General features: G+C 44.4%; 1 protein-coding gene across 1 annotated transcript in view; it reads right to left on the bottom strand.

The window, feature by feature from the left end:
• The window catches only part of SLC27A2 (solute carrier family 27 member 2), a 50,637-nt gene extending 29,321 nt beyond the window's left edge, over window positions 1–21,316 (bottom strand). Inside the window, exons 1-2 of the mRNA XM_056135417.1 lie at window positions 20,634–21,316; window positions 2,183–2,392 (exon numbers count right to left, since the gene is read on the bottom strand). Coding sequence (XP_055991392.1) covers window positions 2,183–2,392; window positions 20,634–21,111 — 688 coding nt within the window. The 5' untranslated portion in view covers window positions 21,112–21,316. The remainder of the gene's footprint in view (window positions 1–2,182; window positions 2,393–20,633) is intronic.
• Window positions 21,317–24,092: the final 2,776 nt, after the last annotated feature.

Genomic DNA, 24,092 nt, shown 5'->3' with positions numbered 1-24,092 from the left:
ACATTCTGGATGAACGAACCTGAGCTGTAATCATCCTATAGCACCAAACATGCCAAGTCAGGGATATAAGGGAAGAGTGATCAAACCATTAACACAAACACCACCTTGTTATCATATTGCTTTCTCGGTGTTCCACTGAGTTTTTATTGGTTGGATTTATTGTTGTTGTTGTTGCTTTTTGATTCACACCTGGTGATGCACAGGGGTTACTCCTGGCTCTGCACTCAGGAATTACTCCTGGCGGTGCTCAGGGGACCATATGGGTTGCTGGGAATCAAATTCGGGTTGGCTGAGTATAAGACAAATGCCCTATCCGCTGTGCTATTGCTCCAGTGCCCCCCCCCCCCCCATTAGAGTTTTTGAACTCTAGGGGGTAAATGGCTAGAAGTGGAATTTCTGAGTCAATTCCTTTTTTTTTTTTTTGAGTAGCAACCATACTGTTTTCCAAAAAGGTTGGACCAGCTGACATTCCTTCCAGCAGTGGATGAGGGTCTTGTTTTCCCTACATCCATATCAACACTGGTTGTTTTTGTTCTTTTTAACTTATAGCCCAATTTTATTTAATTTTGATTATTTAATTCTAAAATTGAGATTATATGTTTACAATACTACTATTACTAGTTTCTCCTGCACATAATTCCAACACCATACCCATCACCACTATACCTATATTTTCCCTCCAAGTACCCCAACATCCCTCCCTCTCATCCTTCCCCTGCCCCCAAGTCAATTGTGGGGATCAGTTCCCCATCATATTGCCTTCGGACTTTTGTTGCTGCCTCTCTCGCTGTGCATTTTTTAATTCCCACATATGCGAGAGATTGTTTTTGTTCTTTTTGATATGTGCCAGTCTCACTAGTATGAGGTGATTCCCATTGTTTGTTTTTATTTTCAATTCCTTGATGATAAGTAACGCAGAGCATTCCCCCCCCCCCCCCCGCCATGTACTTACTGGCCATTTGTAAATCTTCTCTGAGAAAATTTCTGTTCATCACTTCTATCCCTTTCCCCTGACCACCCCCCCCATCTCTTTTGTTTTTGTTTTTGGGCCACACCTGGTAGTACTCAGGGCTTAATCCAGGCTCTGAGCTCAGCCATCACTCCTGGTGGTACTTGGAGAATCATATGTGGTACCAGGAATTGAACCCTGGTCAGCCATGTGCAAGAAAGCAGTACTATCTCTCCAGGCCCTCTTTTCTTTCCATTTTGTTTTATGAGGTGATTTTTTCCTTGTTAATATTTATAAGTGTTATATCTATCTTAGATATTAAACCTGTGTCAAAGAGTGGTAGGCAAATATTCTCTCCCAGACTGTGGGCTGTATTTTTAATTCTGGTCATCCTTTTTATTGCAGTGCAGAAACTTTTAAATGTACTACTGTTATTCTGTATAGTCAAAATCTGAGAACAACCCAAGTGACCAAGAACAGGTGACTGGATAAAGAAGCTATGATACATATACACAGTACTACTAAGCTGCAGCAAAAAGACAAAATCATGCAATTTGCTGCTATAAGGATGAAACTGGAGAGTATCATGCTGAGTAAAGTCAGTCAGAAGGAGAAGGACAAATACAGAATGATCTCTCTCACATATGGGGCATGAGACAGCATAATCAGAGGATAACAAAAGCCCCCAGACCACAGAATCTAAGTAGCGGTCTACAGAACTGAACTTACTATGGCAGAGAGATGTGGGGTAGGGTCGGGCAAGGAAGGGGGGTTGGTGAGATAGTGGGGAGTGAGGGGAGATTCATCAGTAGTGGAAGGAAAAAGACATTATGGTGTATGTTTGTGCAATGTTGTATTCATGAAACCCTACAATTGCCAGTATTGTAAAAAATTTTAAATCACAGTAACTAAAAAAAAATCAAAAAACAAAACTAAGAGAAATTCTAATAACCTACATGATGCCAAATTTAATCTGGCATCAGAACTACCTTTGTTGTTCTCGATGAAGTGCGTTAATGATTCTATATTCCAAGCAAGGGGAAATATATGTAGTTTGGAGAGATCCAGTGGGATCATATGCTGTGAAATCAGCTCAGTTCCCACAGGAAAAGAGCTAAATCCCTTGAAGTATTATTTATCAGAGAAGCTTTGCCAAAGAAAGAGAGCATTTGAGAACCTAACTCCAACAATTAATTAACTCTTTCAGGAGGGGCTTTTTAGAAAATTTTTTACCTGTGGTCCCAGATGTATAAATGTATAAAGCTGGAGTGGAAAAAGTGACCTCGGACCGCCAAGACTCTGGTATAGGTTCTGTCGATACTTCATCCACTTTGTCTAGAAAACTGCCAACTCCTTCTGTGTTAGAAGTTCTGCTGACATAATAGACGGACACATCCTCTTTTTTCAGGCTTGGCAGCACCTCCTCAACAGCTGCTTGTAGTTCTGGATATAATAAGGAAACATTTTTTTTTACTTTTTTCTTTTTTTAATTTATTAAAAATTTACTTACTCTCCCGCCCCCCCTTTTTAAATTGTGTCACAATGAGCTACAGTTACAAAATTTTCATGTTTGAGTTTCAGTCACACAATGATCGAACATCCGTCCCTCCTCCAGTGTACATTTTCCACCACCAATGTCCCCAGTATCCCCCCCCTCCACCCGCCCCATCCTCCCCCTCCCTCTCCCTCTATGGCAGACAGTTTTCAAATAAGGAAACATTTAAACAGATTAAATTAGTGTTTGAAAGTTCAGATAGCAGGACTGGGGAGATAGCTCAAAGGACCAGAACTCCTGCCTAGCGTGCATTAGGTCCTGAGTTTGATCCCCAGCACAGCATGGCTTCATGTCATGGAACCACTGGGTATGGCCCTGGTAGCTCCTAGGATTGCTGGGAACTTCCCCGTTCCAAAAAAGAACAGTGTAATTTGTGCGATCAATTCTTGCAGTAATTTTGTTTAAAACTATGTAGACAGGGCAAACTACATAGACATGGCAATTGATATTTATAGTTATGCATTTTAAACACCAAGTTACCACATGTGACAATCTTACAAGATTCTGATGTTTGAGAGCAAGTTGGTTTTATTCATAAACAGCAGGTGGCTGGTTAAAATAGATCTGTTCATGGCAAGTGGACACATGGGTAAAAACCAAGATGTAAGTTCATGACTTATATGCAAATCTGGAATCCATTTCCAAATACTCCAGAAATGAATTTAGTACTTCTAATAAATGTCCCACATGACTAGTGAAGCAAAAAAGGAAAGAAAGTGTCAAGGAAGAAGAGAAATGAAAAGGGAATTAACTAAAATCCTTGTTAACTAACACAGTTAATTCCATGTTAACTAACGATGACTGAAGCCAAGTTTTTACTAATAAATCAGTAATGAGGAGTTATACTGGGAAGGTTCAGTTGATCTTGGAACATAAGCTCCAAATTTTATAATCACATTCTCTGGGTTGAGAAAAAAGTGGAGTAAATGACATATTTTTTCACACCATGGAGCAATGCATTGTTACTATCAGTTCAAGTGAGTCATCTTTTTAAAAATTAAAATGGAAAGAAGTAGAAATCACAGAGCATATTATACATAGTAATAAAAGCTTTCAATTTTAAAAAGATATATTTTAGTTATATGGGTATGTGGGCACAGGCTTGGTCACACAAACTTTTTTAATGTGGGTCAAGATATATTTTTTTATTTTTTATTTTTTTATTCTTTTGCTTTTTGGGTCACACCCGGTGTTGCACAGGGGTTACTACTGGCTCATGCACTCAGGAATTACTCCTGGTGGTACTCGGGGGACCATATGGGATGCTGGGAATCGAACTCAGATCTGCTGCATGCACGCAAATGCTCTACCTGTTGTGCTAACACTTCAGCCCTGAGATTAATTTTTTTAATTAAAAAAATTACTGAGGGCCCAGAGAGAAATTACAGGGTGTAAAGCACTTGCTGTACTTGTGGCTGACGGTGGTTCAATATTTGGCACTGAATATGGTCCTTTGAGCACTGACCAGAGTGACCCTGAGCACAGAACCAAAAGTAAGCCCTGAGCACTGCCAGGTGTGCCCCACCCCCAGGCAAAAAAAAGTTTTGTTATTTTATGTCTATGTCACTGGCCTGCCCAATCTCCCTGCCTCTAGTTTCTCTTCAATTCTAACTTTATCAGCTGTTTCCTTTCCTACTTGTCACTGCCTGTTTAAAAACCTCCAACGGCTACTCATTCATGGGACAGTGTCCATGCTCCTAGCATACCCTATGGCTCCCAAGGTCATTCACAGTCACGTGGCATTCCCATTCCTTTAACTCACTGATCTGTGTGCACTTGAGATTCCCCCTGCTCTTGCATCTACAGACCTTTATCCAGATGGTTCCATGGACTTGTTTTATAGTCTGGTCACCTAGAAAACTCCTGCTCTTTCTTGAAGATTCAGTCTCAAGTGTCACTGCTCTCTACTGCCTTCTCCCAGAACAAAGATTTTTTTATAGCCAATCCCAGCTCTGCCAGTATCTACCAGGTTCTGCAGTACGGAAGAGCTGCACGCTTTGACTGTTTCCTCTTTTATCAGTGGAAACTCTGAAATTAAGGGATCATAGCTGAATTTTCTTTGTACCCCAGCACTAGATAAGTGTTCCAGGAATGTTTATAATGTCAAGAAACCACACCGTCTTGATAACACTGGTGGAGAGATTAGGGTAATAGCTCTACAATTGTAAAATAATGACTTCATTACTATTATAAAGTATGATACCTCAATAATAATAATAATTATTATTATTATTTGTTTTGGGGCCACACCCAGCAGTGTCCAGGGGTTATTCCTTGTTCAATGCTTAGGAGTCATTCTTGGTGGTGCTCAGGGCACTATATGGTATGCTGGGGATCCAACCTGGGCTGGCCTCATGAAGAGTGAAAGCCCTACCCACTGTACTATCTCTCTGGCTCCATCAATCAAAAAAAATTAAAGTTAGAAAAAAGAAGCTAGCATGATATTTCAATATTTTAACCACTAATAAACCAGGTATAGCACACCACATTGGATGGGATGTAAAGTAGAGGGCAAACAATCTCAATTAAGAAAATATAAACAGGGGCTGGAATGACAGCACAGTAGGTAGGGCATTTGCCTTGCACGCGGCCAACCTGGGTTTGATTCCCAGCATCCCATATGGTCCCCTGAGCACCACCAGGAGTGATTCCTGAATGCAAAGCCAGGAGTAACCCCAAGCATCTCCAAATGTGACCTTCCCTCCCAAAAAATATAAACAAAAGGAGTTGGAGCCAAGAGATGGAGGACACGAGTCAAAAAAAAAGCTCCCATTGTTTCGAGTACATCATGTGCACGTTTCAGAAGGCTGAGCTTATTAGTTACACATCTTCAGAAGCTATATCCAGTGAAAGAAGTGCCTCTGAAGTTATCAAGAGAAGTATCTGTGCCTTTGCACCAACTTTGCCATCTCTGCAGATCTACACCCACAACTCAGCTCTTTGCTTGCTCCCTTCTCCAGAAAAGCCCTCACAGCGACTAGTGATGGTGAGAAATTACAGAGCCTTAAACCAAAACCAGAAGTTAGGCTGATCAAGATGGCATTGAGAGTACCCTCATAATCCACACTGGACCTCAAAAATCACAAACCAGAATCAGCTAAAAGTCCTTTTGGAGAGCATTTTCAGAGATAGGAAAGAGTGACACTTAACTTAATCCTTCAGAGAGGGAGTGAACTACAGAGATTCACCCTTGGAACTCGATAGACACAATGGGAGACCACGCAGACATCCACCGTGCTCAGTTAGTGAGGTAAATAGTATGGATGAATTCTCCAGCCTCTTGGATGACTTCATATGCTCTATCAGGAGAATAGTTAATGACTTCCAAGAAGCAATGGGACAGGTACAAGAAAACATGATAGCAAAAATAAGAAAACTAGAATAAGAAATGAGTGAAATTACCAGTATGGCTAGTAAAATGAAAGACTCATTTGAAGGCATCAACGGCAGAGTAATAATAGCTGAGGGAAAAATTGATATGCTCCAAGATGATATACAAAAGCCTCTAGAGAAGAAAAGACAATGGAAGAAAGTCTGAGAAAAAATAAACAGCAGCTCAGAATAATGTTGGCTGAATTAAAGAGAAACAATATAAGAATCACTGGAGTTCCTAAGGAGCATGAATGTGAATTTGATGAAGAAACAATAGTTAAAAATACTATAGATAAGAATTTCCCAGAGTTGAGAATTGCATGCACATGGATTCAAAAGGCCCGAAGAATCCAAGCCAAAATAGTCTCAAATAGAAAAACTCCAAGGCACATTGTAATCAAAATACAACTCTGCCCAGTGACAGAGACAGAAAACTGAATGCAGCAAGATCAAGGAAGGAACTTACATACAAAGGAATTCCCATAAGAGTCATAGCAGATATATCAAACGAAACTTCACAGTCTAGAAAAGAATGGTGGGAGATAGTAGAAAAACTCAAGGAAATTAACGCCTCACCAAGTATACTCTTTTCTGCTAAATTGTCATTCATATTTGAAGGAAAGATAGAAAGCTTTCTGGACAAAGGCCAACTTAGGGAATTCTTCGGCTCAAAACCTGTCTTGGGGGAAACATTGATAGAGCTTCTTTAAGGGACAAGGAAAAATTCAGAAACATACATTGTTTCTAAAAAATGATGGCAATAAATTCCTTTATCTCAATAATCTCAACATCAATGGCCTGAAGTCACTAATCAAGAGACACCACTGTCAGGATGGATCAGAAAACTGAACCCAATTTTCTGCTGTCAGAAGAGACACATCTGAACTGTCAGTATAAACAGGAGCTCAAAGTCAAAGGCTGGAAGACTGATCTCAGAGAGACACTGGCAGCTGAGCAATTCCAGGTAGCCCCTGCCGCCACTGTGCCTGTATCTCTGGCGCCTTAGTGGGGGCAAGGGACAGATCAAGCCCCCCGCCCTTGTTGCTGCCAGAGAAATGGTCTAGCTTCAGGATTGATCTGGGAGAGACACCAGAGAGACACTGGCAGCTGATAACCCCAGCTCCTTTAGCTGTGGCCTTGCAATACCTCCAAATTTCATGGAGCTGACAGCCCAGTAGAAGCACAGAAAATTAGACGGGAAATTTGCAGAGAAGTGCACTAATCTCAGTGACTGCAAACAATAACACAGAAGGCTCAGTTCTCACCTAACAGCTCAGTACATCCTCATGCCATGATTTTAGCAACACTATTACAAGATAAAAGTTGTAGCAAGCAATAGACAGTAAATTATTTTTATTTATTTATTTATCTATTAAATTGGGCTGGAGCGATAGCACAGTGGGTAGGGCGTTTGCCTTGCATGTGGCCAACCCAGGTTCGATTCTTTCACCCCTCTCAGAGAGCCCGGCAAGCTACCGAGAGTATCTCGCCTGCACAGCAGAACCTGGCAAGCTCCCTGTGGCATATTCTATATGCCAAAAACAGTAACAACAAGTCTTACAATGGAGATGTTACTGGTGCCCGCATTGAGCAAATCAATGAACAATGGGAAGGCAGTGCTACAGTGCTATTTTGTGCCTGCTAAGGGACCAGACTTTGGGGGTGGAGAAGAAACTCAGGGCATTGGTGGAGGGAGGGGCACATTGGTGGTAGTGCTGGTGTTGGAATGTAGAATACCTGAGACCAACTACATTATTGTGAACAACTTTGTAAATCATGGTGTTTAAATAAAGCTTAACTAAAGACAAAAAAAAAAAAAGAAAAGAACACACAAGGCTCAACCAGTAGCAACATGTTACTAATTTATAAGCTTCATGTTACAAGGAATTAAAGGTTCATGGTGAGATACAACAATATTCACACACTTTCTTCCAAGGGCATTTTTATGATAATTTTTAGAGAAATATAACTAGTGATATAAAATAAATTATTCAGGGCCTGGTATAGGGACAGGCTTGAGGGGTGGTTGGGAAAACTGGAAATAATAGTGGTGGGAAGGTACAATGGTGGTGGAATTGGTGTTGAAATATTGAATGCAATAAACCATGAACAATTTTATGAAAAGAAAAAAAAAGAAAGGAAAAAGAAGTTGCCCAAAGTATTATAAATGGAAAGAACCGACCCTAAGTATTTGATTCAGAATCTGAAGAGACAGAGTAATAGTTGAAGCTGTTGACTGGAAAACTTCAGATCTCATAGTACCGTGAGTGGATAAACTCTGAAAGAAACCTGACACAGAATAAGATAAATCCTGTGCCGCAGGGATGCTTTGCATATGTGGAAGGGACCCTCGGGAGTAAACGCAACAACCACTGGGGCTGAGAGAAAGCTCTGCGGGCTTTCCATTTAGCATGGGGGAGGCTCAGGCTCCATCTGCAGCACTGCATGGTGCACTGACCCCGAGCACAGAGCTAGGAGTAGCTTCTGAGCTCCACTGGAGGATTATGACAATAGTCCTGAGGAGTGAAAAATAGGCAAAAGACACCTTAATCTTTTCTGTAAATTTTTGGGCCCTCCAAAGCAATGCTCAGGAGGCCCCAGAAAAACTGGGCTGTGTGGTTCAAGATGCTGTTAGGGCCCAGTGGTTCTGGGGACCACCAGAGTTACACCAGGAACTGTTCTGAGATCACTGGGCCACCACTGTCAGTGCTCAGGGCTATCGCTTGGGGTTGCTGGACACAGGGCATGCAGTGCTGGGGACTGAACTCCATATAAAGCTCACACTCCCTGATCCCTGAGCGATCTCCTCAACCCCTTTCCTATAATTTTTTTTTTGGATCACACTCGGTGATTCTCAGGGGTTACTCCTGGCTCTGAACTCAGGAATTACTCCTGGTGGTGCTCAGGGGACCATATGGGATGCTGGGAATCAAACCCAGGTCGGCCTCGTGCAAGGCAAACGCCTTACCTGCTGTGCTATCGCTCCAGCCCCTCCTATAATTTTCAAAGGGAAATAATCTCAGGTATTAGTTGTATTGGTTAAAATAAAGAAATTAACATCAGTGGTAGTAAGAGCAAATAGGTAGGGAGCTGTCAAAGCAACTCAGCCTCATGCACCCGGGCTTTACTCATGTTTGCATCTGGCCCTCTCCAGGCAGTCTGTGATCCCTGACCCTTCACAGACGTCATATCATCTGTAGAAAAGGCCATCACTCTTGCCCAATACCATCCATTTCCTTTCATGTCCTCTGGGATGTGGATGTAGCATTTGTTATTTGGTCACAGATTTGAAATTCCAGAGCTCACCAACCATTTCAGCACGTACTGTGACAGCCTTTCTTCTCAAGATGCTGACTTAGAATCCAAAATGTGAAAGGAAATTCTAGATGTGAATGCCACTAATAAACTGCTAATAGCCAAACTAGTTATGATTTAGGGTCTTTTATGAAGCCTTTCTTAAATGTGATTGGACTTACGTGTTTTCTCTTTTACAAGCAAATTTAAAAAATATAAAAAATGATATTGTAGGTGCTAGAGAGATAGTACAGCAGGAAGGGTATCTGCCTTGCACATGGCCTACCTGGTTTCCCTCCCTGCATCCCATATGGTCCCTGAGCACAGAGTCAGGAATAGCCCCTGAACACAACCAGGTGTGGTTCACAAGCAAGCAAACAAACAAACAAACAAACAAAAGTTATTGTAACGCCTACTTAAGATAAAAATGGCAATCAAGGGCCCATGAGATGGCTCAAAGGGCTAGAGGGCAGTTTTACGTGTAGGACCCTCTAGCTTCTATCCATGTCACTGCCTGATTCCCTGAATTCTGAGCCAGGTGTAGTCCCACTGAGCACTGTGAGGTGAGATTCAAAGATAGAAAAAAAAGTGACATTGTTCAAGTAACATCACTTCTCACAGGCTGAGCTTTCTGGGACTCTGGCACATTTTTTTTTCTTTTTGGGTCAATCCCGGGAATGCTCAGGGGTTGCTCCTGGCTCTGCACTCAGGAATTACTCCTGGCAGTGCTTGGGGGGCCATATGGGATGCTGGGAATCGAACCTGGGTCGGCCGCGTGCAAGGCAAACACCCTATCTTCTGTGTTATCGCTCCAGTCCCTGACTCTGACACTTTTGTTCTGGGAGTCCTCTCGGGAGTGGCAGTGCCGAGGTGGCAAGGGAAGTGGACTGGTGAGAGAGAGAAGTTGAATGGTGATGCAGTCACAACAGAGGCCTCCCTCAGCTCTCCTCTGGTCCTACGGAGACTCGGAGACTCAGAGACTTGTGACAGTGCTTCCCTGTCACCCCAGATAAAGGAATCTAGTGACAGGCTAGAATCGAGTGGCTTTCGTTACATGCCTTCTGATTCACCCATCCCTGGATGCAGGCTGGGAGTGGGAGCACTTGATTCCGGACAAAGTGGCTCCCTTCAACCAAGGTCAAGTATTAGAAAGGGTCTCCACTGAGAGCAATGGGATCCTGTGCTTCCAGCAGTTGAACAAAGAGCACCTTAATCTCGAAAAGGTGGGGGTTCATGTAAACCATCACAATGTCTACTAGGCTTGCATCCCGACTGATTCCAACACCTCAACACTGACTGGTGTAATTTGTATAGGAGCTTTGCATACATTACATCACATCATTTTTATAACAATGTCCGTGTTATAGATGCCAGGTTCTCTACTTCTACAAATGAGGACAGTGGCCCAGAGAATCTCTGGGGGGAAGGAACATACAAAATGAAAAGAATGACCCTAGTCTTCTGGAGAGGGAACTTGCTATTCAGGACCAAGCTTTAACAAAGTGCTTTACTCTTAGAATAATGCTGATTTCTCAGGCTCCTGCTTAGCATCTGTGGAAGCATGGCTAAGTGCCCATAAAGTGATGATCTTGCGTTCATCTTCCTGAGGAAGACTGCAATCTGTAGCTTCATTCAAAGTTTAGATATGAGGGGCCAAAGCAATACCAGAGCAATTTGCCTTGCTGATGGTTAACCCAGATTGGCTCCCCGGCACCACATCTGATTCCACAAGTCCCCAGGAGTCATCCCTGAGCTAGGAGTAAGCCCTGAGATCTACTGGATATGGCCCCCAAACCAAAACAAAACAAAAGCTTAGATATGACAAATAATCTTTATAGGAAGTTATCTAAAGGGTCCAGAGTAGAAATATCAGTCTGGCATTGATCTAGTTTTCAATTGTGGATTAAAATAGAACCTTACAAAAGCAGTACACATTCGGATATGGAAGATGGAATAATTACATCCTTACCGTCTCCCCCTTGAAATGTCTCTCGTTGAAAAAGAAAGGAAAACTATCCAGGTGATATAAATGAGGTTTCCACCGCACCCCATTTTTTTTGAGAAGGGAAAACAAGAGAAATGGCAGTGTCCCAAAATCATTCATTCCTGAAAATCAAGGAGAAGGGCTGAGCAGTGAACTTCAGCTTCACAAGGTGACAAGAAGCCGCTGGCTAACTTGCAGCTTCCAGTAGGAAAAGCACTCAATTGGAGTAGCTTGTCCTGCTTGCCTTATTGCATGGGTATCTGGCCAAGGGTCCAAAATAAAACACTCCAACAATGTTCACCAACAGAGTAATATTTTAAAAGAAGGTAAAGGAGATGCATTTGGAACAATAAGTGGGGGTTCGTATAAACCACCACAATGTCTACTAGGCTTGCATCCCGACTGATTCCAACACCTCAACACTCACTGGTGTAGAATAATTTGTATAGGATGTAATATTTTAAATGCAGCTAAAGGAGATGCATTTGGAACAATAAGTATTTCTGTTGCTGGCAGTCTGAAATAATACACTTAATAACTACTCTCTCGCCTATACATTAACGAGTGCTGGGGAATCTTTAGACAGACCCATGCATACACCCCTCCCCACTCCTCACAAAAAACAACTGAGCCAATTTCAGGGAGCTGTTTAATCAAGGATAAGCTTCCCCGGGGTAAATAAATATTAAACAGGGAAATCCATAAGTATTTCACATGATGTCAACTACATAGGCTGGAGCGATAGCACAGCAGTAGGGTGTTTGCCTTGCACAAGGCCAACCTGACCGACCCAGGTTCAATTCCTCCGCCCCTCTCGGAGAGCTCAGCAAGCTACCAAGAGTATCTTGCCTGCACGGCAAAACCTGGCAAGCTCCCCGTGACGTATTCAATATGCCAAACACAGTAACAATTGTCATAATGGAGACATTACTGGGCCCACTCGAGCAAATTGATGAACGACGGGAGGACAGTGACAGTGATAGTCAACTGCAGAATTTCTTCACATTATTTTTTCATTTCTCTCACTTATTGCTCTTGTTTATACAAAATTCAGCATTCTGAATAGCCCTGAAATCCAGAACAGTTCCCGTTACCGAGTTACCAGGTCCTACTAGGCCTCAGTAACTGCAAGCATTTGGTACAAATAAGCAACCAGGCTACCTATCATTTCTCTACTTCTTGGTTTTTTTTCAGGCAGTGTTTTCAGGTTCAGTGAGCACTGACAGCTTATTGTGCTTTTCCCTCTTCATTCCATTTCGAGTTCTAAATAAAACAAATTGCTGAGGATTCCCAGAAGCAAAGAAAGCGCTAGTTTGCTTGTGAATGGGGTTATGCAACCACCCCGGTGCAATCTTTGATAATGAGCAAGGGAAGAAGTTTTCATCTTAACTTCTTAAACCGTGGGATGCAATCTCCTAACAGAATGAGGGGAAAGACCTGAAAATATGACAACAGGCTTCTGAATGTTCAGTGCCTCCAAATTTATTAAAAATCAACGTCCTGGGGCTGGAATGATAGCACAGTGCATAGGGCATTTGCCTTGCATACAACTGACCGAGGTTCAATTCCCAGCATCCCATATGGTCCCCTGAGCACGGCCAGGAATGGTTCCTGAGTGCAGAGCCAGGAGTGACCCCTGAACATTACCAGGTGTAACCCAAAATGAAAAAAAAAATCAACGGCCTACTGGGGCCAGTTGAGCGATGATACAGCAGGTAGGGTACTTGCCTTGCGCGTGGCAGGCCCAGATTCGATTCCTATGGTCCCCATAGCCCACAAGAGTGCATGCTGAATGCAGAGTCAGGAGTAACCCATGAGCAACACCGAGTGTGTCCCCTCCAAAATAAAAAAATCAATGCTTAGTACTTAGGAATCAACTAAGGAGGCAAAAGTCTTATATAAAACTATTTCAGAGAGATAGTATAGTGGGGAAGGAGTTTGCCTAGCATGTGATCAACCCAGGTTAGATCACCAACATCACATATGGCTCCCTGGGCACTGCCATGAATTTTCTCTGAGCACAGAGCCAAGAGTAAGTCCTGATTCCCACACCTATCTACACCCCATAAGACAAAGACATACAAATAAAATTACAAGCAAATAGAAGAAAAGAAATAAAAGACTCAACGAAATAGAAGCACACACCCTGTTAATAGATGGAAAGTATTAGCATTGTTAAAATGACCATCCTGGAGCTAAAGAGATATTATTGGGGTAAGATGATAGCTTTGCAAGTAACTGGTCCTGGTTTGATTCCCCAGCACCACATATGGTTCCCCAAGTATGACCAGGAGTGATTTCTGAGCATTGTGGGTATGGCCCACCAATCCAACACTCCTTTCCCCTAAATAAAGTGAAATAATATGACAATCCAAATTTGATAGATTTAATAGCGTTCCCATAAAAAAATCCATGGCATTTTTTAAAGGAAATGGACATTAAAATTTATTTGGAGGTATACCCCTGCCCCCCACACCCAAATAGTCAAAGCAATACTGGGGGTGGGGGAGGCTTTTCTTTTCCTAACTTTAAATTACACTATAAAGCTATGATGTGATATTCAAGAAAGGCAAACTCTCAGACCAATAGAATAGAATTGAGAGCCCAGAGATTAGACCTTCAGGTATATGGAAGACTAATCTTGGATCAAGTATGTAGATGTATGAAGTGGAGCAAGGAAAGTCTTTTTAACAAATGATACTGGGAACACTGGTTAGCCACATCATATACAAAATCCACTTCAAAGTGAAGCAGTCCTCCTTATTAGATCCAAAGCCATAAACCGTATCAAGGGGAATATAGGCAGAATAATTTGTGATGGTGACTCTTGAAGTATCTTCAATGAGTCAATGTCATTGGCCAAACAAATAGAAGCAAAAGTAAATAAATAGGTATACATAAAATTAAGAAGTTTCTGAATTTCAAAAGAAATGATGGCTAGAATTAAAAAATACCCTATGGACAGGGAGAAAATATTTGCTCACCATACATCTGACAAAAGGGACTATCCAAAATATAAAAAGCACTCATAAAATGTACCAACAATAAAAACCAAACGACCCTATAAAAAATGAGAAAAGCTGAACGGATATTTCTTTAAAAAAGACATATTGATGCCAATATGTATATTAAAATGTTCCTCATCACTTATTATTATCATGAAAGTGCAAATCAAAGCAATAATGAGATATTACCTCACACCCATGAGACCCACACATATCAGAAAGAGTAGAAACACCCAGTGTTGTCAGGAATGTGTTAAAAAAGACCCCTCATCTACTTATCAGAAAAGTCATCTGGCTCAGTCTCTACAGAAAACAATGGAAACTTCTCAAAAAGCCAGGAGTTGAATTTCTCTCTGACCCAGCCATTCCATTTCTCGACATCCACTCCAAGAGACCCGAAATGATATTTTGAAAAAATAAAGTGCACTTATATGCTCATGGTTGTGCTGTTCTTAGTAGCCAATATGCAGAAACAACCCAAGTGGCCCCAAAAAGACGAGTGGATAAAGAATCTGTGATATATCTATGAAATATGCTATATCTATGAAATGATATATCTATGATATAAGTAAAGATACATTCAGGCAGCTTGCTCCAGTGTGGCTGGAAATAGAGGTTATTTGGCTGAATGAATGCAGAGGAAGAGAATGATCTCTCTCATATGTGGAACATACAGAAATAAAGTTAGACCATGGCAAAAGAGTTGGTCAGTAGACCTGAACTTGTTAAGAGGGTAGGGACAGGGTGGGAAAGAACCCTGAGACAATGGTGGAGGGACCCTGATACTGGTGCCACGTGTGATACCAGGAAGACATTGTGTTCCTAAAACTCTATGATTAACAATATTAGGAATTACAGACCCCAGATAAATAAGTAAAAGTAAAGGCTGAAGCGATAGCACAGCGGGTAGGGCGTCTGCCTCGCACGCGGCCAACATGGCCGACCCGAGTTCGATTCCTCCACCCCTCTCGGAGAGCCCGGCAAGCTACCGAGAGTATTCGATATGCCAGACACAGTAACAACCCCAGATAAAAGTTGAAAAAATATTCCCCCAACACCAAATGCCAACAAATGAAACTTCAAAAATCAGCTACCATAATCAACCTGAGGTGTTTCTGACAGTGCTGAACTGTGGCATTTCTTGAAGAAAGGGGTTGTAAATGGAAAATTTTTAAGAAGCCCTGGATTAGATATCATTCCTTATTTTTTTCTTGCTGGATATTGAATCCAGGCCTTCCCCCCATGCAAAGCATTGCTCAGCCAACTGAGCTGTCTCTCTGACCTTATAGTTGATTTTTAAAACCTCATTTTCTCAAGAAAGACTTGAGAAAAGACTTTATACCAAGGCAGTGGTTCTTAAGCTTCAGAGAAGAAAGCCCACTTAAACCAACCAGACTGGTGGAACTCATTAACTTGACAAATATTTATTGAGTGACTATCTACCAGGTATTATTAAGGCATTATTCAAAGAAATATGAGATAATGATATGTCTTTGGGATCATCAAAGTTCATTGAAGAAACTCAGCTGTGTTCCTTCTTGGGCAGCCTAGAGAGAAGAGTAGAGATAAGATATTTCTCTGACTAAAGTTGTCATTGGAAATTATCTTCTTTGGGGAAGAGACTACTGCTGTTGGCCATTACTGGGGTGAAAAGTTCCTATTCTTCTCTACTATATGTCTCTTTAGTAAAAGACAATAAAAGGTGGAGAATGGGCACTGGTGGAGAGACAGGTACTCGATCATTGTATAACTGAAACCCAAGCACAAAAATTTGTAAGTCTACAACTGTACCTCATGGTGTTTCACTAATAAATTTTTTTAAAAAAAAGGCCCCATTGTTAGGACTGGAGACATAGTTCAGTGGGTAGGATGCTTGCCCTGCGTGTAGTCAACCAGGTGCGTCCCCAGTACTGCACACAGTTTCTCAAGCACAACATCTCCAGGATCCTGAGTACAGAGTCAGGAATAAGCCCGAGCACAGCCAGGTGTGTGGCTCCAACTCCCCACCAAAGGGGGGTTACAGGTTCCCTAACATATCCCTCTTTCAAATCCCTATTGTTTAAACCCAGCCTATTTTGTCCTTACATAAAAACTCCTCAATGAAGCCTATCCTTGTACTCGGGGATAAAGGGAAATTGCCCGGGGTTCCTATAGGCATAAGCCTGCCTTGATCCTCCATTCTTTTTTTCTCTCTGATATTTTTTGTTTGTTTTTCGGGCATACCTCTCCTGTACTCTGGGAGTCACAATAATTTGTGTGGGATGCTCAGTCTTGTACTAACTTGGAAGCTCCTTAGATGAAGTCACCCCATCACCCTTTAGGTGCTCCCACCCCATCACAGTGACTAGCTCATATCTTGTAAGGACTCTTTCAACTTTTCTTGATTCCAAATGAAATTTCTATACATCTGTTTTTCTCAATCTAACCTTAAAAATGTGTATAATAAGAGTTTTCGTTAGCCCTGATTTTTTCTTTTTTATTTCCTTTTTTTTTTTTTACTTTAAGAAGATCACGGTTAAGGCCCACACATATTAGGCATATGGTCAGTCACATCAACTGTATCCCTTCACCCTGTCCTCAGTTTCATATTCAACTTTCCCTGTTTTATATTCTCAATGTTGCAATCATTTGAAAAGTTGCTGGAAGCATTTTTAGTTATCATATAGTTTTATTTTATTTATTCATTTTGGAGTTTTATTTATTCATTTCGGGGTCATATTTGGAGGTTCTACTCCTGGCTCTGAACTCAGGGATCAGTCCTGGCGGTGTCCAGAAGGACCACAGAAATGTGAGGGTTCTACCCAGGATTAGTCATATGCAATGCAAGCCCCTTAGACCGCGTAACTCTCTCCTCAGCTACTGTATTGTTTTAAAGGAGGTCCAACTTTATTTTCTCACAATCTTGCACCAGTTTAAGGATAATCTGGAACATTTTATAATCTCTCTGGGTCTCTGTCTTGTAATAGAAAATATTTAGCTTTTATAAACCTTGTATAAATGTAGGTCTTCCAAGTGGGGCCTTGCAGTTAGGCTGGATCAGACAGTGAGGAGAGTTCTGGTTTACCGTTCCAAAAGAAGATCTAGTTTAGTGATGATTTTAATGCTGGTGTAAATGGAAACCAAGCCAGTGTTACCTTTTGGAGCTTTGTTGGATATTTATTTAAATAAAACATTATAATTTGAATGAAATTAAATATGCTTTCCTGCTTTATCCATATGCTCTGTTGGAGGAAGTGGCTTTTAAAACAAGCTGCCTGACAAATTGGTTACTATCGACTACAACACATATACAGGTTCAGACTAAAGAAGGCCATCTTCCAACTGGGTGTATTATCTTTGGAAGGATGAGAATCCAGAAACTTACTACAGAGAGAATTCATATTTTTGGAAGATGGGTGCTGCTTTTGTTTGACAGTAAATTCTGCAGAAGGGTACTGAAACTTCTGGTAGGGTTGAGCCCTTTTAAGCTTTGTAAAGAGTCACCAACATTTGTGACAATGAGCTCCATCCTCACAATAAGTGCCACCAGTGCTTATTATTTATAAATTCTCCAGAATTTTAAATAGCTGCAGTCTAAGCTCTCTGACTAGTTCAGAAGTCCTAAGGTGAAACTCACAAGTAAAAGCTCATTGAACTGTTACCATTCTGCTCTGACAGCTTCTCACCCTGATCTATCTTGTTTTGCAAAAATACTCTGAATTTCTTACAAATCTCATCTCCTGCTTCTCACCTGTTGCAGCTTTCACCCGTGTGAAGCTATAAAGTTGTATAGCCCCGGAGGGGTCTCTGTTTAAACATAAGGGAACTCCATGGATGGCTTCTCAAAGCTCAGTTCAACAGACCATCCACTTCAAAATCATCATGGGGTGTGGTAGTACACTTCTGGGCCTGAGGGATAGTACAGCAGGTAGGGTGTTTGCCTTATATACCACCACTGACTGGGTTTCAATACCCGGCATTTCACATGGCTCCCCGAGTACTGTCAGGAGACATTCCTGAGTGCAGAGCCAGGAGTAATCCTTGAGCATCTCTGAGTGTGACCCCAAATCCAGAAAAACTCCCAAACCAAAAACAAAACACCAAACAACACTTCCCTGGGCCCTCTCGGGGGCCCTAATGAATTAGTGATTGGGAGGGGTGGGGATGAGAATCAGGAGTCAAATTTTTTAAAAATCAGCTTCCCACATGTTTCTTGTGTTCACTGAATTTTCTTTGCTAAACTTTTTATTGAAGGATCGCACACAAAATAAAGCTGGATGATCTGCCATCCTTGCCAAGCTGGAGAGAACTGGAAGAATTCACCTCTGTCACCACCTGGCCACCTTGCTAAGTAGGCAGCCTTGACCTCAGCTGGCCCCCTCTCCAGTGAACCATCTCAGGTCCGAGGTGCGAGGTGTGCAAAGGCCTCTTAGCAACCTGAACAAAGAGTAATGTTCTTCAAATATGTGGTTTCTCTCAGAGATCAGTTTGCAGAGAGAACGTGACCTAGATCCCCTGGCAATTCTAGTTCAAATTTGATCTGAAGGTGGGAATTTCACTGCAACAATCACTTCCCTCTCAACTGACTGATGAAGTGCTAGGTTGACGAGCTGCTTCCAATTAGCAAGGGATGAAGTCAATCCCTTCCTCAGATAACTAGAGATAGTTGAAGATTTATGGGGCTGGTGGGATAGTACAGCAGGTAGGGTGTTTGCCTTGCAGGGTTCAGTCCCATATAGTCCCTCGAAACTGCCATGAGTGATCCCTAGGAGCAGATCCAGGAGTAAGCCATGAGCACCTTTGGGCATGACCCCAAAACAAAAAAGAAAAAGCAAGTTTCTTGAAAAGACTATCCTCTCCGAATAACTTGGCTCTAACACTCTTTAGCTCTCTGATTTTCAGGTTTTAGACAAAGCACTTCTTTTGTGATTTACTTATTTTCTGCCACAGGAAACAGGTCTATGAATTTCCTGGGTTCCTTAATGGAATAGATATCTCGTGTGTGTGTCCCACTATCTTTACAATTTTGTTTTGAGGGTACACCCAGAGGTGCTGGGGGTCTTTCCCAGCTCAGGGCTCAGGGCACTTTGTGATCTTGGGGATTGAATGTGGACTTCTGGAATGCAAAGCACAGGTCCAGCCCTTTGAGTTATCTCCTGGCTCCCCAACTTTATGCTTAACAGCCGTGCAGCGGGGAGCAGCAAAATATGAGGAAGGTATGTGCTTTGAAGTTGGACAGACGGGGGAGGCTGGGATCATAAGCCTTAGTGGCCTTATGTGCATAGTGGGGTAGAGATATGTTTCTCCCAGGGTTATAAAAGCATCCAGCATGGGGCTTGGAATAGAGGGAAGCAGGCCCTGGCTCCCATTATCCCCTCTATGCCATTTCTCAGCAAATTCATGCTGAAGCCTCTTCTGAGTGAGAAACAGTCCCTGGCCTTCCTCAAACACAGAGAGAGGCTTTCTGAGAAGGTTGTCTTGGTCTTGGTCAGAGGTGATTGGTTTCTTTCTGGCCTTGCCACCTCTGTAGTGGGAAGTTACCAAATCAGCTCTTATTGAAAAGGCCCCAGGTAACCACAGAAATCAGGGGTCAGTATTGCTAAGGATGCAAAACCAGCTCAGGAGGACACTTCAGTTCTCCTCCCAAATATTCTCTCTGGGGATGAGCTAGGCTCACCTCTCTGCAGTGAGAAGCCACGGGTGCTAACAGCCCCTGAGAACTGATCTCAGCCCAGAAGCCCAAGTTATTATCCAGAAGCCAGAGGACAGAAAGGGGAGGTGACTTTCCTCTCCTAAAGCAGCAGAGGGAAAGACCTGCACGCAGGGGATCCGCACTCAAGAGCCATTGCGTTTAGAAGTCTTTTTAGGTTAAAAGCCAGAACTCTGGGGCTGGAGTCATAGCGCAGTGAGTAGGGCGCTTGCCTTGCACATAGCAGACCCTCATTAGATCCCTAGCACCCCCTAGGGTCTCCTGAGCCTGCTAGGAGTGATCCCTGAGCGGAGTCAGAAGTAAGCCCTGAGCACCGCCAGGTGTAGCTCCCAAACCACACACACACACACACACACACACACACACACACACACACACACACACACACAGAGCAAAACAAAACAAAACAAAACAAAAACCCAAAAACCAAGAGCTGGGACTCTGGAGGAACACACTCCCGTTGTCCCTCCTCCTTGCTGTCACCTTCGAACGGCGCTTTAGCCCTGGTACTCAGTGTTCCCGTCTATAAAATCCCACAACTAGCCCTCACCGTGTCCGCGTGTTAAACGCACACCGGGTACAGCGCTTTACTCTGTGCCTGGCAAGGCCAGTGTCCACCTCGGGGCAGTTCTAATGATCATTAATGAGCGTTGCCAGGAAACGTCGCCCTCTCCCGTTCCTCTCGACCTCTGGGGGGTTGGGGGGTGGGAGGGTCGGCTCTGCACCCAGCTGCCCTTTCTGAATTGCGGAGCGCGGCGCGGGGGCGGCGCGGTTCCGGGGCTCACCTGGCGACGCCAGCAGCACCTTGGCGCCGCTGCACTGGAAGCAGTGCAGCAGGGACTTGGCGCGGATGTTGCAGTTGAGGCACGCCATGGCACAGCCCAGCTTGGCCAGCCCCAGCCACAGCCACACGTAGGCCGGCTCGTTGCCCATGAAGATGGCCACGCAGTCCCCCTGGCGCAGCCCCAGGTGGTCGCGGAGCGCCCGGGCCACCTGGTTGCTCCTGCGGTCCACCTGCGCGTAGGTGAGCGTCTCGTCGCGGAACAGCAGGAAGGGCTTGTGTGGCACCTGGCGCACCTTCTCCAGGAACACCTGCAGGATGGTGCGTACCGGCCGCCGCTGCCCGTAGCTGCGCACCCGCCGGGCCACGCCGGCCACCCGCAAGAAGTATCTCACGTCCGGGAAGAAGTAGGGGCAGCAGAGGTTCACGAGCAGCGGCAGGAGCAGCAGCCCCGCCAGCGCCGTGTAGAGGGCGGGCAGCATGATGCTGGCGGGCCCCCCGGTCCCCTCGAGGGCGGAGGGCGCACTCCGGGCGTGCAGCTCGGCGGCCGGGTGGGCTCCGGGATGCCTGCGGGGCGCGGCGAGGCGGGGGCGGCGGCCGGGAGCGTCCTGGGGGCTGGCGGCGCGCGTGCGGGCCCGGGGGCAGCGGCGAGAGGCTTGCGGGCTGCTCGCGGCTGCCGGCTAGCTGGGCTGAGCTGAACCCGCCTCCTCCGGGTGGGGTGAGGCCACCTGCGCGCCAGGCCCGCCCCCGAGGTCCTCCCCGGGCGCTGCAACTTCGCGGCGCCTCGGGGCGAACTCCGCTGTCCCCGCGCCTGGAGGTCTGGGGTCAAGGGCGAAGGCCCGGGGGCGGTGGTGACCCGCGTGCCGGACCCGTCGGAGCCTGAGCTCCTAATCCACGGTCCAGAAGCACGTGGCGGTGGTTACCGTGGTCGGAGGAGGAAAGGCAGGCGTGCGGCCGTTGTTATGTATGGCGCTGCCGCTATTGGAACCTGTCGGTCGATTTGTCAGCATCAATAAGTGCCTTGCAAATGTGAGACAATCCTGTTTATTAGTAGCGGGTACCAGGTGCCACAGTCCAATCGAAAAGTCCTCTTTCTTCCCTGTCCCAGGAGATCCTTCCTTGTTCTCTCTGTGCTTTGTTTTTCCCCTTTGCTCCCCTCCCCACCTCTTTTACCCCGCCTTTTTACAAATCACCTAGCCCCCTTCTCCGCTGTACTTGCCAGGTGGTCTCCTGTGGCAGGTTGAACAAAAGCAGGAGCAACTGTCATCTTCTGTTCCTTCCAGTTTCTGCCTGGTCCGGCCAGCCCAGATTTGGTGGAAGGGAGCGCCCCACCTCTCTCCCCTCTTGAGATCAAGGTCCGATTATGTACATACACACAGAGAGATGCATACAAATATACATTACATATACACACATGTGTTTAATTTTTAATTTATAGTCAGGGTTATAATACTGTTAACATTTAGGGTATTAATATACAAAGTTACTGCAACCCACCACCTCCGAAGTGCCCGCCTCTGATCACATTTGGCTTTGTTTTATATTCTTTTATTTCTTGGGTTTCTGGGCCACACCCTGCCGAACTCAGGACTTATACCTGGCTTGGCGCTCAGGGATCTCTTCCGGCTGTGCCTTGGATGACCATAGGTGATGCAGATGCAAGGCAAGAGGCTTCTTTCTTTATGCTATCTTGCTGACTCATTATTTGTCTTTGTTACAATAGTTTGTTTTCTAAGTTGTTATTATTTTGCTTGTACGTACTGAAAAATTTCAAGTATTGTCAGTTGGCTCCTTGAAACACAACTGACTTGCTCAGGGTAGAACAATACAGAGGAAATCAAGCAAACGGAACTGGCTCTTCTCAAAGTCACTTCTTGCACTACTTTCTTTGCTTTTGATCTCGCCTCTATAGAGCGAGACTCCACAGCTTGCAGCTGTGGAGACAGAAGGCAGCAGCAACTTGCTTTCCTCCTCTCCTCCCTCCCTGTGTCATGAGGAGACAACCCTGGGGTGACCACTTACTCCAGCCTGCCCTATTAGTGCTTCCCTGTGCCTCATGGTCATCTAAAGGGAGGACTTCATGCTCATTAACCCCCAGGAGAGGGAAGCTTCCAGAGATCAATTACAACAGAGGTTAAGCAATGTCTGGGGAGGAATCAGACTGTGTCCACCTGTTAGCCACTGTGCTAAGCTGTTCTCCAATTTCACCAGGGTCTACCCATGTGTTTGTTTGTTGTTGTTTTTCAATTTTTTCTGTGTTCTCACTTCATCCACACTCCTTTCACAATCTCCCCCACCTTCACTTTTTAGCCCTTTCTTTTTAACCCAGGAACTGTTCAAGCAATCCTTATCTGAGCCTTGCTGGACTCTTTCATGGCTGATCAGCTACCTTCAACTGACTGGTTGCATCATTTCCCTGGGGAGGAGTTGGGGGCCTTAGTTAGCCCTGGGGGAGAAGGTAGTTGTGTAAATGAAAGAAGGGGTCAGGACAGAAACCATTTTGGTGTGTTTCTCCCTTTTTCTTTTTTCTTTTCTTTTCTTTTCTTTTCTTTTCACTTCTCTCTCTGTCTCTCTCTTTCTCTCAGCAAGTCCCCTGTCTCCCTTCCAATGTCCAGACTGCTGGACTTCCACAGATGCCCACTCTCTCCTCTCTGATCCCAAGACTCAGCTTGTGCATCTATAGTGTGTCAGTTGCAAGTGAAAGAAAATGAGACCCAAGTGAGTCTCGGCAGAAACAAGCACTTGAAGCAGGCCGAGAAGAGTCTGTGGCAGGCTGCATGTACACCTTGGGGTGCTCATCACTGGAGGCCAATAATTCGGGAGACAAAGGCTGATGTGATATATAACGTTTATTCAGGTGCTAGTAACCTGGGAAGATGGTGGATGCATGTCCCCTTGGGAAAATGGTAGACTGACCTACACCGCTCCATATCCCCCTGCGTCTTCCTCTCTGGTTGGGGTGAGGGATTTACATCAGGTGTATGGGAAAATAATTTCCAAGTTAGGTTCTGGTCAGAGCAGGGAGTTCTGTCTTGAGCCATTCCGGTTGGTGTCAGTAGCTAATGGATCCATGGAGGATGGCAGTCTGTTCTTTGTGACACAGTCAGACAATCATCCTCCTTCTCCAAGGCCTGAGTGATGAGCTGATGAATCCCTCCAGAGGGCCGCTGTGGGCCCCTCAAAGGGAGAGAGGCGTCCTCTGACTGGAGAAGCCCCAGGAGTGTTCTCAGATGCCTGTAGTTTCCTCTCCCCTCACCTCCCTCTGTCACTGGACCTGGTTCCACATCAAGATCGTTGAGCATGCAGGCAGTTTTCAGGATTGAGGGACAGGGCACAGAGGCAGGGGGACAGAGAGGTTAAAAGAAGCATATACGGGGGGGGGGGGGCTGGAGAGAGGACAGCAGGTAGGGTGCTTGCCTTATACGCAGCCAACTCAGGCTTGATCCTCAGCACCCCATATCAT

Source organism: Sorex fumeus, unplaced genomic scaffold (genome assembly GCF_029834395.1).
Source record: "Sorex fumeus unplaced genomic scaffold, SorFum_2.1 ptg000111l, whole genome shotgun sequence".
Lineage (NCBI taxonomy): Eukaryota > Metazoa > Chordata > Mammalia > Eulipotyphla > Soricidae > Sorex > Sorex fumeus.
Note: the sequence above shows the minus strand (reverse complement) of the source record. Positions and strands in the feature narration are given on the sequence as shown.